Here is a 14347-nt window from a genome sequence, read left to right as displayed (position 1 = left end):
TCACTAGTAGAATTTTAATCTATGTCTCAATACTAATAGGTTAAATTCACGTTATATGCTGTTAATCAGATTTATGCCACCTGGTTTATTCCAATTGCTTATACTAATCTTATTTTACAGCGTTCCCCCAGTCAGCTACCGTATTAACCCCTCAATTGTTTGCAAGGTTTATATTGGTTAGTATCTTAGATGTTTATAACAATTACCTTCGTCAGTGTATGACTCCAGTGTATGGCAGATTCCTGATTATCAATGTCCACGGTATTCCTCAACCATGTTATAAGGTATTCTGAGTTGGAACCTTAGTGGTCTCCTAGTGATTGCTGTCACCGAAGCCTCTCTACTCATTACTAATTTCAGGTCACAGGTAAGTGGTCCTTTCATTGCCTCTTTGTTTATCACAACAGGTTAGTTCAGTCGACCAGGTATCACCCGGCTTTATCATTTATATAGGGGCAGGCACCTTAACCTACAGGTTTTCCTCACTTATGCAACGATATAGATGGGCCAACAAGAGGCTTGACTCCTTATGTTTGACCCATGCATGGTCCACTCTACGTATACTTTCAACAGTTTTCCTTCAATAACGACACATGCTCAATTACGATCTTCCTGTTTACGTCTTCTCGGACTAAGTTTTAGTACAGTATATTGACAACAAATTTGCCATGATTTCTTTACTACGGTTTGCTTTTTGCCACCTTAAACTAAAGTATCACACAACCATCAAATATATCTCGTTCATGAGATATTTCAGAACATTAATCAAGAAGACCAGGCCTTAACCATTCCATTATTCTGGTCACTCTTTAGGGGCGGCATCCATGGCTTCAAGCAGATTTATACCACTACACATAATTAAACATTAGGTCATTGTAAGTCCTCCGCTTATTAACAGTTTATTCCACAACCAGTATTGGAACTCCGTCAAGCATTATCATATAACCTTGTGTATAAGTATGTATGTTGATTGTTGACTGTATTAACGTTTTCACAGTATTTCTCCTTTTTGCCCTCTTTATTTTACCGGCCAGATCGTCTGTTCTAGCACACCTCAAACAACTTTTTCCATTCTGTATTACGCTATTCCTATATTGCTCTATCACTCTACACTGCTTTTTGGCCCCTAACACAAGTATTAGGGATTTTGCCTGTAATTGAGGGGCACGATTTCCCTACTTAAAGGGACTCCTTACATTGCTCCACACCGTTCTTGTTCTAGCGATTTGCATGTCCCTCCCACCACTACCACTACTCAATCATAACCTCTTCTCTTTTTAACCCTTGGGTGGGCCCTCTTTATTTTACAGGCCTCACAGCATTGTTGGTTCCGGCACACCTCAAATGACATTCCATTCTGTATTACGCTAATCCTAGATTGCTTTCTATCAATCTACACAGCTTTTTTGCCCCTAACACAAATGTATATGTATATATCAAAAAGGACACATACATACATATATATATGCATACTAACCATGAATAGCATATCGAGTACAATATATATCTATATATTCACTCAAAGAGTACCTGGATGAAAAAAAATGTATGCCAAATCACACTCACATTAGATAGCAAATCCCAATAATAAATTCTGAGCTAATCAAAATTAGAATATATACACATACACGCACATATTCTGCTGTGTATATATATATATATATATATATACACACACACACACACAGTTCGTAGGTTTTGCACTCCAGCTTCCCAGTCTTTCTACCCTGTGCTCGGCTGCACAATATACACCAAAAAATAGGTAGCCAGCACTCAAGGTCTTGTGGAAAAAAAAAAAAAATGTAATAATACGAATATCCCACCGATTGTAGGATCTTTGTGTTATTACATTTTTTTTTTCACAAGATTTTGAGTGCTGGCTACCTGTTTTTTGAGATATATATATATATATATATATATACACACACATACATACATATATACAAACACCCAAATACCAGATTACATACCAACAATCAATGAATATAAAGAATAAATAGAGGGTAATTGGATACCAAAAGCAACTCCCACCCCCTGAACATTTCAGAGTAAAACTTTTCTCAAGGAATAAGTGTTGTATCCTACTGGATACACACCCTTGATTGTTTAGAACCTGTGGGGTTAAACAGGGATTTTGATCAGTATTTATAGAATATCATGCATTTAGTCATATTTTAGTTACTTGATACCTTTCTTACATATTTGTTCTCATTTTTCTTCCACATTGAATAGATTTTCATTGGCTACTGCATGTTTCCTGATTAAATATATATTTTGAGTAACATTTTGAATATTTTGGAGTAACTTGAGGCATGCCATATAATATTGGGGAAATTAGCTATTTTGAGTATCACAATGTATTGGGTAATAATATCAAATTGATGTGTTAGTTCACTGAAAATATTCTCTTACTGTATTACCCTGCTTTGTGAGAACTCAGGCTTGACAAAGACCTTGTGAAAAGGTTTGGTGTGTCCACATGGTGGAATAAAATGTATTTCACTGATTCATCTGGAATGTTTTTTTTTTTTTTGGCTATTGCAAGGAAGCCCATATAGGCTGACACCCAGTGGAGATTTTATGTGGAGAGCTGCTATCTTTTATTTATTAACAGTAATACTCTGCCAGTCTAGAGCTGTAAAAACTGGTCTACAAAGGGGAGTCTGTTAGCAGGACCAATTGTCTTGCGAGATCAGATCTCTCCATCATTAGTACGAAGGCCTGCAACCGCACCACAGGTCAGTAAGTAAGTGACCCTGGATGATATTGACCCAGACAGAAAAGATCAGTAAGCTAAAACCATCCTTCTATCACCCTGGCAAATCCTTTTTAATTGTCCCTGCATTGATGTGCAAAAGCACAGGGCCATGTGTAGGCTGAGCCCAATATTTCAGCTAAATGTGTTTTTGCCAAAAATCAAACTACCATTTATAATGACTTGTGTACAATAATTACAACAATAAACGGAGGATGATATGTGCTATTGGTTTAACTTAAAAGAATAGGTTCCCAAATAATTATTGCTCATAATTTTTATTTCTCCTTCTATAGAAGAGCTAGTCAGAATTAGCTCTTCTAAACTTAATGGCTGTTTAACTATGCAAATATGTATGTGAAACACATCATTTATGAATTTTAATACTCCGGCTGTCGGGGTTAATTGCCTAACTAATTTGTAAACTATATAACATTAACATAACAATTGTAAAGAGCTTACACAGAACTTATAAACCACATTATGCAAAGGAAGTTCTCATTATCTAGCACCTTTTCATTGGGACTGTAAATTCCAATATTCTTTGTTCCCTGGCTACCTTCCCGTTTCTTTTATAGCCAGTACATTGTCTCTGATCCAAGTTCTGCGGGTCAATATGTCTCCATTCCCTCAGAGGTATCATTACAAAATTGCAACGATGGATACATGAGTTATCTATGTGTGTATATATATATTTATTTCATTTATTCTTTCATCAGTTATTTAAAAGCAATTCACTTTACTTTGGTATTGCAACTTCATCTGCTAAAAGGCCCAAACCATGTACTCGATCCAAGGCAAAACCATGAAAAGATAACAGTGGGCGTATTTTCAAGGTAATTTTCAAAGTACTGTATGGAACCAAGGTATATTGGAGCTATGTGTATAACAGGTATGTAGATGTTGCCAGTGTATTCTAAACCTCCCCTATAGAAGGAATCCAACCAACTCCCATAATTTAAAGCACAATGTAGTTCACCAACGTTTGCACTGCTTGGGAGCACTAACAACTCTGGAGGTATGATAGAACAAGTCTAGCTGGAAGAACAGTTTTTCTAACGCATTACGGGGGAAAAGGAACGCCAATGGGGAAAAAGGAAAACAATGTATGGGGTATAAAATTAATGAAGGACTAAAGAATGGAGAGAGCAATTGGAGTGAGGATCATCGTCAGGAGACATTAGATGGAAGGCAGAAATAGTGTACATGATAAACCCATTTAAGCAAGTCCATGTCAGTAAATGTATGTGTATGCATCAAGTGGGGGGACCGGGTTTGGGGGGGGGGGGATCATAAACAGAAGGTGTGCAGATAAATAAACAGACGTAACTAGCAAAGATTAGAATAAAGAAAAAGATAGAGGGAACTAGGCAGCACACAACTTCACAAAAAGATAGTCACTCCACTCACCATAAACACTGCCCAAACAATATAAAAAAACAAAAGAAAAACAGTGCAAATTGATAATGAAAATTACACCATTCAACATACAAAACGCGTTTGACAAAGATTAAACTATATTTGCCTGCTATAAAAGGGTATTGCATTCTAACAAATGTTGTATGGCAATTTAAAACACCATAATCCAGCTGATTGGTCATCGGGTCCTGAGTTTAGGTATGGTTACATTTTACTTGGTGTTCCTTGATCAAATACAAAGTAAAACATCTTTCATCCGTTCTAATTGTCTGTCATTAACAACACAAAGATTCTGTAAGAAAGATAATTGCATCTATAAACGATAAATGCTCTGCTAGACGTATAGAAGGCATTTACAGCATTCCAGTGACCAGCTAGAACATTCCCCCGCACCTAGATTACGTTTGGCCTTTATAATGTGAATTATAATTATTGAAGCATTTTTAGGTATTTAATTTGGTACAAATGTAATTAGCACATTATTTTGTACACATCTTCATTTAAGCGTGCCATTGTTTGGCAGTACGTTTTATATTTAATGAGAAGCTGTCAGGCTCTTACTGAAAACACATAATTTATGATTACATAAAATAATGGATTAGCAATCTTATTTGATCTCTGCCCTACCTCTTCTAATTATAACACTTCCTGGCCCCGCATTAAGGAAATTACCTGTGGATTGGAAAATATTTCTCAAGCCGCATCAGTTCTGAACGCACAACACATCGGTGCTGTGAACTCTTTATTGGTGATTTGCAGATGGGGCCTTTATAGATTAAAATGCTGTACAGGGACCCAGAAGCATTTAAAGGTCAGCCTATACTAAACTATATATCATGACTTTCTAATGGTGTAATTCACGCAACTAAAAAATACAATATGACAGCAGAATAATCCCAATGTGGTCACGTTCGGTACGGTTATTCGATTTACCTGATTTAATAAATTTATTTCATTATTTGCACCCATGTCACTATGTAACACACAAAGCTTTTGTCTACAATGAATGAACGAATCGAACAACACACTTGAAAATATCTTAAGAGCGAAGACCATGCCAGGTTTACTTTCCATATCAGCTGGATACTGTGTGGCCGTATGGCTTCAGATTACTTTATTAAGTTTATATGAAGAGTTCCTAGGAGACCGTGAAAAGCCTAAACTGATATCCTGTTAAGACCCTATTGAGTTGTATCAATGCATGACACTAGTTGTATTATATGTTTTCAGGCCCCCATCTGTCCTGATTTTTGGGTTGTGTCCCGCCATCCCGACCTAGTTCGTAGGAGTCCCATTTTTGGAGACAACAGGGAACTGTCGCAAAAAAGCATAGTCCAAGCGCATAATTAGATGCACGATGTAGATAAATAATTTAGAACGTTTTTCTAACAGTATTGAATTATCTGCAAAGCTTATTAGATCAAGGCTTATATTAGACAACTAAGTGATGATGTACAGATCACAAGTCATTCATATTTGATTTAAAACATGCAAACTATGTGTTCAACATACAGGGAAACTGCATGCAGTGATAAACAGAATGAAACATGAGAAATAGATAACTGTTGCCTTGACTAAGAGTGCATCTTTCAAACATAACATTGCAGAACTCTCCTCTACTGTCTTGATAAGTGTTTAATTTTACTAGACACTAGTAAGTAAACTTCAAACATCTTTACATGTTCAGGAACGTAGTTTGCAGTAACCCGTGCTCAGTAAGAATCAAGCTTCTGAGCAATCATTCAAAATCCAGAGATATCCGTTAATACATTTTGGATGTGTGTGCTTGTTATATACAGAGAGATCATGGATTGTATGTGGCCATTTAAACGTGGGTTACTGTATCATTGCTTAAGGAAACACTATAGAGTTAGCAATACAAAGCTGTATGTCTAACGCGCTATAATGAGCCTGTCCCTAGATTTATGCAGGTCCCTGTCTCCTCCCTGTTTGAAATCAGTATTTGAGAAAAACAAAACAAGGTTTAACTTACGTATTTAGAGCTCCCTAGACGATGCTCTTCTCAATACCGCCTGTGTCACCGAGGATACATTGCCTCCTCTGCGATGGACCAATCCAATGCCTCTCATCAAAGCATTGGTGACCTAATGCGCATGGACAGCAAACACGGTGTATGACTTTAAGCTTCCCTATAGGAAAGCATTGTATTGTATGAAAATTTGCATCACATCACCGAGTTATACTCCGTAAGTTGCAGTTTCTAAAAACACATTGTAGTGTTGAAAGGAAAGGAACCACTGCACCCAGACTACTTCATTTAAATAAAATGGTCTGGGTGACTATAGTGTCCATTAAAGATATGCATATCAAAATAGATAGCCAACGTGAATTAAATTTTATCACATTTGCATAACAGTCGTTTGGAATGACACCCCGTCTTGATAAGAAATTCGTTTATAAATTTCATAAAGATTTTTTAAAAAAGGAATTGGGACATGTTTATAGGCAGACAATAAAATATTAGACTGGGATCAAAATATGAATGCTTGCCTCCTGTACCAAAGTGGGTGGTAGGACTTGCCTACAAAGTGTGGTTAATGCAATATTCCATGCGATACGCCCTATTTATGTAGGAGCACAGCACATATGATTGCTGTGAAGTCATTATCATAATTTATTCATAAAGTGACAAACGCATTGCTGTGCGAATGGCATAAAGCAAGAACATATCCCATTTACTATCTTTTCTATTTGCAATTTTGTATGATAAATAATTCCAGCACATGACCCTATTATTCAGAAGAAATCTTTTTGCAACATGTTAATTGACATTACGCAGTAACACAGAGGCGGGCTTGCAAATTTGTTCCCGTGGCAGCACAAATGTTATTTGAATAAAGCGAGGTGGGCAAATTCATGTGACTCGTTTTCTATTCTGAGCTGAATTCAAAATAATGCATACCCTTCCACCCAGCAAAGACTAAATTAAGAATTAGTTATGGTATCTCTGTAATACATGTTTGCATAATGCTTGAATAGATCTTCACAAAATAAAAAAAACCCTTGAAAATAAAATAAAACTATAGTTCGCAAATATAGCCCAAATTGCCAAGAATCCCATTTCTCTGTTGGTGATCTAAGATGAGCACATTTCAGAATTCCTTATCCTTGGGCAAGATGTGAAACCAGATAATTAGACAACATAGGGGTTCGGTATTGTTGGAACGTGTCCATCTTAGATCTTCACTGTTATACTAAGATCAGGGTTTCAGTAGAACAGTAGTTTGTCAGTCTTTGTTGGCTGATAATGATGAGGAGTAAGTTTATCTCTTGTCCTCCTTTTCATAGCTTAGCGTCTGTTAAAGTAGCCGTCCAACAGTTAAAGAGAGAATTAAAAAAAAAAGTGATGCAAACGGCCCGATTTTGAATAAAATTAAAACAATATATTACAGAAAAGTAAAATAGACTTCTAAATACTTAATTTTATTCAAGCTGATTTTATTTTGCTACTTAGAAATTATTGAGATTTAAATGGATCCTCACCTTTAACATTTCTTTATGACATGCACTATAATTTTATTTGTATTAATTTCAATAATAATGCCAAGTCCAAGTACAGATCTGGGCATACAAGACGAGGTAGCCAGATCTCTCCGTGGAGCACTAAAAGTGGAGTTATATTTTTTTGTGTGTTCAGTTTTCCTTTGATTTATTCAATCAAATACATTTGAACGAGATTAATATTAAAACGACAAGGAAGTTAAGGAATCGCAAATTGTAGGCCAAACAGCTGGGTGCTTAATATAGCTGAGTGTAAGAAGTATTCCATTTTAACTCTTTTGGTCTACAATTTGTCATTTTTTTATGTCTGTTTGCCACAATTTCCTGGTTCAGTTAATATAACTTAGTTATGTTTGCTTTTTACATTATTGAAAATGTTATTGATGGTATAATGACACTCACTGCTGTACTGCATTTTATTTATAAACTTGGTGCAGGAATTTAATTGTAGTTTATATCTAACCTGCAAAATCTTTAAATATGAACATACTTTTTTCAACTGTTACAGTCTGTGCAAGAGCATTCAGCCATTACATGTTTCTATCACCTTTGAAATGTATGTCTTATTAGAGTGTGTAAACTCGGTTTAGGAGAAGTCAAGGCTGATAAGCAAATGTAACAACCATTTACTTTTTAAGATATATGCTATTTTATCATGTAAGGGGGTCACTGAATAAAATGTCTATTTCACCAACAGTCTGTGTCATAGAAAATAAAAAGCTGGGAGCATATGCAGGTCCACTATGCAGTACAACAAGATAAAACAGAATGTGCCAAAAAATCAGTCAAATATTTTTATTTTATTTTTTTTTAAACTTATTTTCTTTGGGGTGTTTTCCCATCTCGGCATTTGCTGCCTTTAGTAGCCAACATTGGTATGCTAATGCTTTATATACATCCTGTATATAACGTTTGATTTCCACTATACAGATTGCATATCAAAAGGAACTTTTTCACTGAACTCACAGCAAGGCTACGGACTGCTAAAATGCTGAACATCTGCTGTTAAGTTGATGGGGTGCAATCCAATTTTGATAGTATACACCTCCTGCCTATCAGGCAGAGGTCATAGTAAAACTACACAAGCGTTTTAGCAGTATTTTCTGAAGCTATCCATGTATGCCAACACGGGAAATAAGGACAATGCAGAAATGTGTATGGATAGACAAAATATTAAATAGGATACACATACAACCTGTATATTATTCCATTTATTTATTGGTCCATTACAAAAATACTGGGTTGATATAAAGCATTCTTAGAACACCAGTATTACAATCTTTATGAAAACATAATTTATTTTTTAAAAGGGAAACATTTGTTTAATTTTGCACGGAGTATTTAAAACAACAAAGTAGCACAGCATTCCAGTTTGTGACTGCAAACAGCCGGACAAAATGGAAAAAGTGTCTGTGCCCAACAACAATGCCACATACTTTATAAAACTGATGAACTGTATAGAAGATCAGGATGCTAATTCAAGCTGTACATAGGCTGTTACAGAACACACCTTTTCCCTTAAACGGAGTTCCACATTGCCATTTTACTATAGAGCCTGCAGGATTTTAGACAAACTTCATATTTGTGACATATTCTTCAGTCTGGTCCTAAAACACGAGTGACAAGCATGGCCTAGATAATTTGTTCTGCCAGAAGTCGAGAAACATAAGAGAATCAATGAAGAGCGTAAGATTTTGCTTCTCTAAAGCAATCTTTTGCAAATATGTAAAAATGTAGGCAGATGAAAAGACTAGCAGCCGAATTATTAGCAGACCTTGGCCTTAGTGTCAGAATATGCGAGTTTGGACACTCTCTTGAACATTTGATTGGTTAATTATAGTATTTTCTGTTATCTTTAGACACTGTATTGCTTGAGAACCCTGGAGGATCTCAAATGTGTGGACCAACGTATTGGACAGCAGCAACTAAATCATGGTCAAAAGATTTTAGATCCTTAGACCTTAGAATGGCTGGATTGATCATGATCACAAGAACATATAGGACAAAACAAGGTCATGAGAATTAGGAGAAGAGGATAAACGGGGAGACAAGCCAAGGTCAAGGACAACAGAAGTCAGAATAGTCAAGGTATAAAGCCAAAAGTAAAATACACAGAGGAATCAATAGAAAAATGTGGTCTAGGATTAACCAGAAATGGAAACTATGACAGGGCACCGAATAAATGCCTATCCAAAATTTAAATAGCCCTAAGAGGCCTGTGATTAGCTACTGGCGATCACTGCGTAGGAACGATGACTCACGTACATCCATGTAATACTCACAGACGGAGCCTTTAAATGGCTCAGATGCACAGCAACCGTGTCTGTAAATACACCGGATGCGAGCACTGCCGCCTGGGATGGAGACTGCCGCAGCAACCCCTGGAACCAGGTCAGCCGCGTGGAAACGTGCTGAGGGTAATTGCAACCCTGGTGTGACACTGTCCTTTTGGCTGCTTCAGCAAACAACAAAATCTTTTGATCATGTATGCATGAGTAAGGCTGAAACCAAACGATTTTCCGTTAATATTTACATATATGCTACAAAAAGTGGTTAGTGATTGGTTTAGACAAACTCGGAAGTCGGATTGATTGATTGATTGATTTATTTAAAAAAATGTAAGCTTGTTTTTAGGCTCTTTAACTGGCCAGGAAGAGCTTTAAGAATTCAATGCAATATTCATTTAATTATTCTAAATATATATAAAACAATAGGTAATAATTGCAAAGACAACACCTGCCTAAAATGTTGTTTGCCTTACGACCAAACTGAATATGTTTGACACTGCGTGCTACAGAAATCTAATCTGTAATATCAATTTTGGCATGGAATTTGTCTAGTAATTCTAGCTCTGAGCTCTGGACATGAAGCCAATGAAAGCTGTAATTGTGTTAAATGTACTGTAAAATAATAACCATGCTGGAATTATTCATATTAACCAATACAGTATCTTCCTTCGGTCAAACTTTATTCTTTTTTTTTATCAAGCGGAGTCAATAATCAGAAAAAAATAATAACATTCTTAAGTATAAAATACAGACATAAAAATTTACGGTAAGCAAGAACCATCACATTTATTTAACTAGCTATTTTCTGTATTAAATTAAAGCAAACCTGCCATAAGAAATATATATATTTGTTCATTTTAAAAATTGTTTATTAAATCTATGTGGCTCTTCTCTCAAAGTTAACCATGACTACTTCATTGCCTTAGGGCGCACCGGCCTGGAGGGCGCAATGTCCGGGCTCTGGGTGCAGAGCAGAAAGAGAGCACACAGCACACAGTGCTCCCCCTGCCAGTCACTTTGTGTAGAACAATCCAGGTTAGAGGATCTTCTGTTCTGCACCCTCAAGCGTCTAACTACAACTCCCTTGGTGCTTTGCATGCCTTTAGATTGACAAAGCATTATGGAAGCTGTAGTTTTAAAGCATCTGGGGATGTACCTTTTGGGCACCCCTGCTCTACCCGGTCTGACAGGAAGTGCTCTCTGGAAGCAACTAACTAGCTTCCTGTCAGACAAGCGGGTTACTTAAAGTAGCATAAGCAATAATTGGGTATAATCTCATTATTGCAGTTGGATGAGGAATATTAGACAGTGTGCATTATTCTAAGTCAATTTAACATACACTACTGACAAACATGTTTCCTGTTGTTTGTTTTTGGGAGGTGTCATTTGAATATGGGAGCATCACTTATCCCACAATGTTATTTGTGACCATCTTATCCTGCTTACCAAAGAATGTATTTGTCTATGGTGGTGTGCTACAGCAAGAGATACAATTTCAAACCTTGAAATGACCAAGCAATCTCAATTTCTCAGTCCATTTAGCACAGTCTATCTTAAATAAGTCCAGAAAGGAAAAAAAAAAGTTCAGAAGTTACAGATATACCTTTATGAGCACATTTGTATAATCCATAAACTATGGACCATTTGTGATTACTTGGTTCTGAGAAACACTGATATGGCGCACCAAACATTCTTAGTTTAGCCTTGATTTAGAAACTTCAAATACAGCCCATAGCACTTTTCTTTTATCCATTACGTGTGTGTATAAATACTTCTCTATTTAGTTCTATACCGGTCTAATTGTGCCTAATGTCCTACATTACGAGGCTGTGTGTAGAAAACTGGAGACAAGTGAAAGGGATTTAACATTCTATTGGCGGCACACAATCCTGTCAATCCTCTTGAAGGAACATTCAAGACACCATAACCGCTACAGCCCAGTTTGACTACCAGGGAGGGTGTAGTGGTGATGGTGCTTGGATTGTGATTTTAAAATCACAGATTATAGGCAGGCATGCAATCAGACTTAGTCTAAGAAGAATTAAAGGATAGTACGCTCACAAGATAAGCGATCATAAATAAATTAGTAAGAAAAAAAACATCTACTCATTTAATAAGGACAGGGAATGTGACCTAATGCATTGCATTATTTTGGTAATTATTCAAGGCAACACACAAACGAACTTGCTGAATCTAAAGTAACCCTTCAGTATGCATTTATATTTCATCAGCATGTTATATTAATGATATACTAACTTAAATACAAGCAAGCATTTGCAATTTCCCAGCGAGAGACTGCTTTACGTTCTGCTTCTTAAATGTTCTAAAACAGAACACTGGGCAGCCAATAAGAGAGAAGCTGAAATAAATTAAAAAAGAAGGTTCCATATTTGCTACATTACGTCCCTTTAGATTTTATAAATTCACACAAGAGGACACTACTGGCCTACATTAACTCTACTTAAGTATGTTTAATCCGGCTGTCTTACCTGTTACCTTTAACTGTATAGTCCGTCTAACCGGTCTGCCGTCATACTTCAATTCACAGGTATAATTTCCAGCATCCTGGTCTTGAACATCTTGTATCAATAGGCTATTTCCCTTTTGTATAATTGAACTTCTCCACTTCTTTGGCTTGCATTCCTGCACAGAAAGCACAATCAGAAAGGACATTCGGTTCAAGAAAATGCATCAGTTATTCTGCTTAGGTATCCGTTTTCCTTCTTTATAAGAAAATACAGCTTATTGACAAAAACAAGGAAACATAGAATTAACATTTCTAAGCTTGTATTCAAATGCTTTTCTTACAAAGCAGAATATTTCATTTACATTGCAAATTCTCCATAAAGAGCTTTTAAAGGTAATGCCTACATAACAGAGAAATTCAAAACATGATGGTCTTCCATATCAATAAAGATGGTGTCATGGTTGAACTAAACCGGGGAGCGTGAGCAAAACTCCAAAGGATGCACTCAACCCGGAGGTAGTAAAGCATGGAAACATTACATAGATTGAATTGTATCAACCGCACAAATGCTGTATTATTGTAAAATTGATGCCCTCTGTGTAGGACAAGGATGGCACTTTCTCCTTTAATAAATTTAACACAAAATCTGATGGTCTTCCTGGATTTCCAAAAAAAAATCTAAGAAGACTATCATATCCTCACCTTTTTATTTCACGGTAAATCCTGTTTTTTTTTTTTTTAAATGTTTTTTCTACACAAAGACACACCTGCACTACCTACAATTCTACTACTCCTCTTCTTTGTAATATGGGTAAAATGGATGGAAAGATTGACAGAGCTATAAATTAATGATAGACTGGACAAATCTCTAATTCTACATAAGACAAATTTCCCATTATGTTGGCGGTACTAAGATTCCATAAGCCACATTATATCCCCTCGTGTTTGAATGCTTACTTTTTTTTTTCTATGAAAAACGTTCTAACTGCTTATAAAAAAGAACCTGAAATTAGAGCACTTTATATGATCCTGGTCAATGGAGACCAAGCATTAGAAAGCTTGGTACTGCAAATTTTTATTTGCAAGTGCCAAACATTCCCTTTATAGCAATAACATGTTACTCAGCCAGTGGCCAGGGACGTTTTCATTGTATAAACATCTCATCACACCACAGGGTTTCCGATGACTGCCACACAAATTATTTCCCATTCAGCTCCTGTTAGAAGTCTCCTGTTGTAATATATCGAGAGGGAGACATAGGGGAGTCTATGTGTATGTGTAACAAAATTGATTCAAATAAAACAGAAAAAAATATATATTTGAATGCGACATGGTTATTGAGTAGCAAGCAACAACAGTGAATAGTGAAACAAAAATGTACTTCGGGACTCTAGGTCTTGTCCTCTACTGTTTCATGTTTTTATCTAGGCATTCCTCCTATCCTATTTGCCCTCACACAGTGATGGTCAGATTCACCATGTTTTATGGGCACGTCACTCTTTGTCGTAGTCTGGCAGGGCTTGAAAAGTGCTGTCACAGCATACATGTAGGAAAGAAATCAATCCCAAAGGGACAACTTTTATTAGTCATTTGCTTTTCTTATTGCGACATATGAAAGCTAAGTAGGGGCAGGACATACAATTTGCAATCAATATGCATATCCCCCAGCATCGACATTCTGTTAGTTGGGATGCCAGTGGGCGGAGTAAAAAGATGCAGACCGCTGATGCAATTTTCATCACTGGTGGTACCCAAAGAGGGGGTCGAACTGGCAGGTCAGCCTGTCTGTCAGTGACCAAGCTCAGTCCACTGAGGGAGGACAATGCAACTTCCACTGTTTCAGTGCTCGCTGCTTGTGTATGAATGCTTTTTGTAAGTCTACTGATGCAGTCACGC

At 36.6% G+C, this 14347-nt stretch overlaps 1 protein-coding gene across 1 annotated transcript in view; it reads right to left on the bottom strand.

The window, feature by feature from the left end:
• IL1RAPL2 (interleukin 1 receptor accessory protein like 2) overlaps positions 1-14347 on the bottom strand; it is a 671170-nt gene that overhangs the window by 339877 nt on the left and 316946 nt on the right. The window contains exon 5 of the mRNA XM_063431954.1: positions 12474-12627. Coding sequence (XP_063288024.1) covers positions 12474-12627 — 154 coding nt within the window. The remainder of the gene's footprint in view (positions 1-12473; positions 12628-14347) is intronic.

The sequence above is a fragment of the Pelobates fuscus genome, chromosome 9 (assembly GCF_036172605.1).
Source record: "Pelobates fuscus isolate aPelFus1 chromosome 9, aPelFus1.pri, whole genome shotgun sequence".
In the NCBI taxonomy this organism is placed as follows: domain Eukaryota; kingdom Metazoa; phylum Chordata; class Amphibia; order Anura; family Pelobatidae; genus Pelobates; species Pelobates fuscus.
This window is presented reverse-complemented; position numbering and strand designations above follow the sequence as displayed.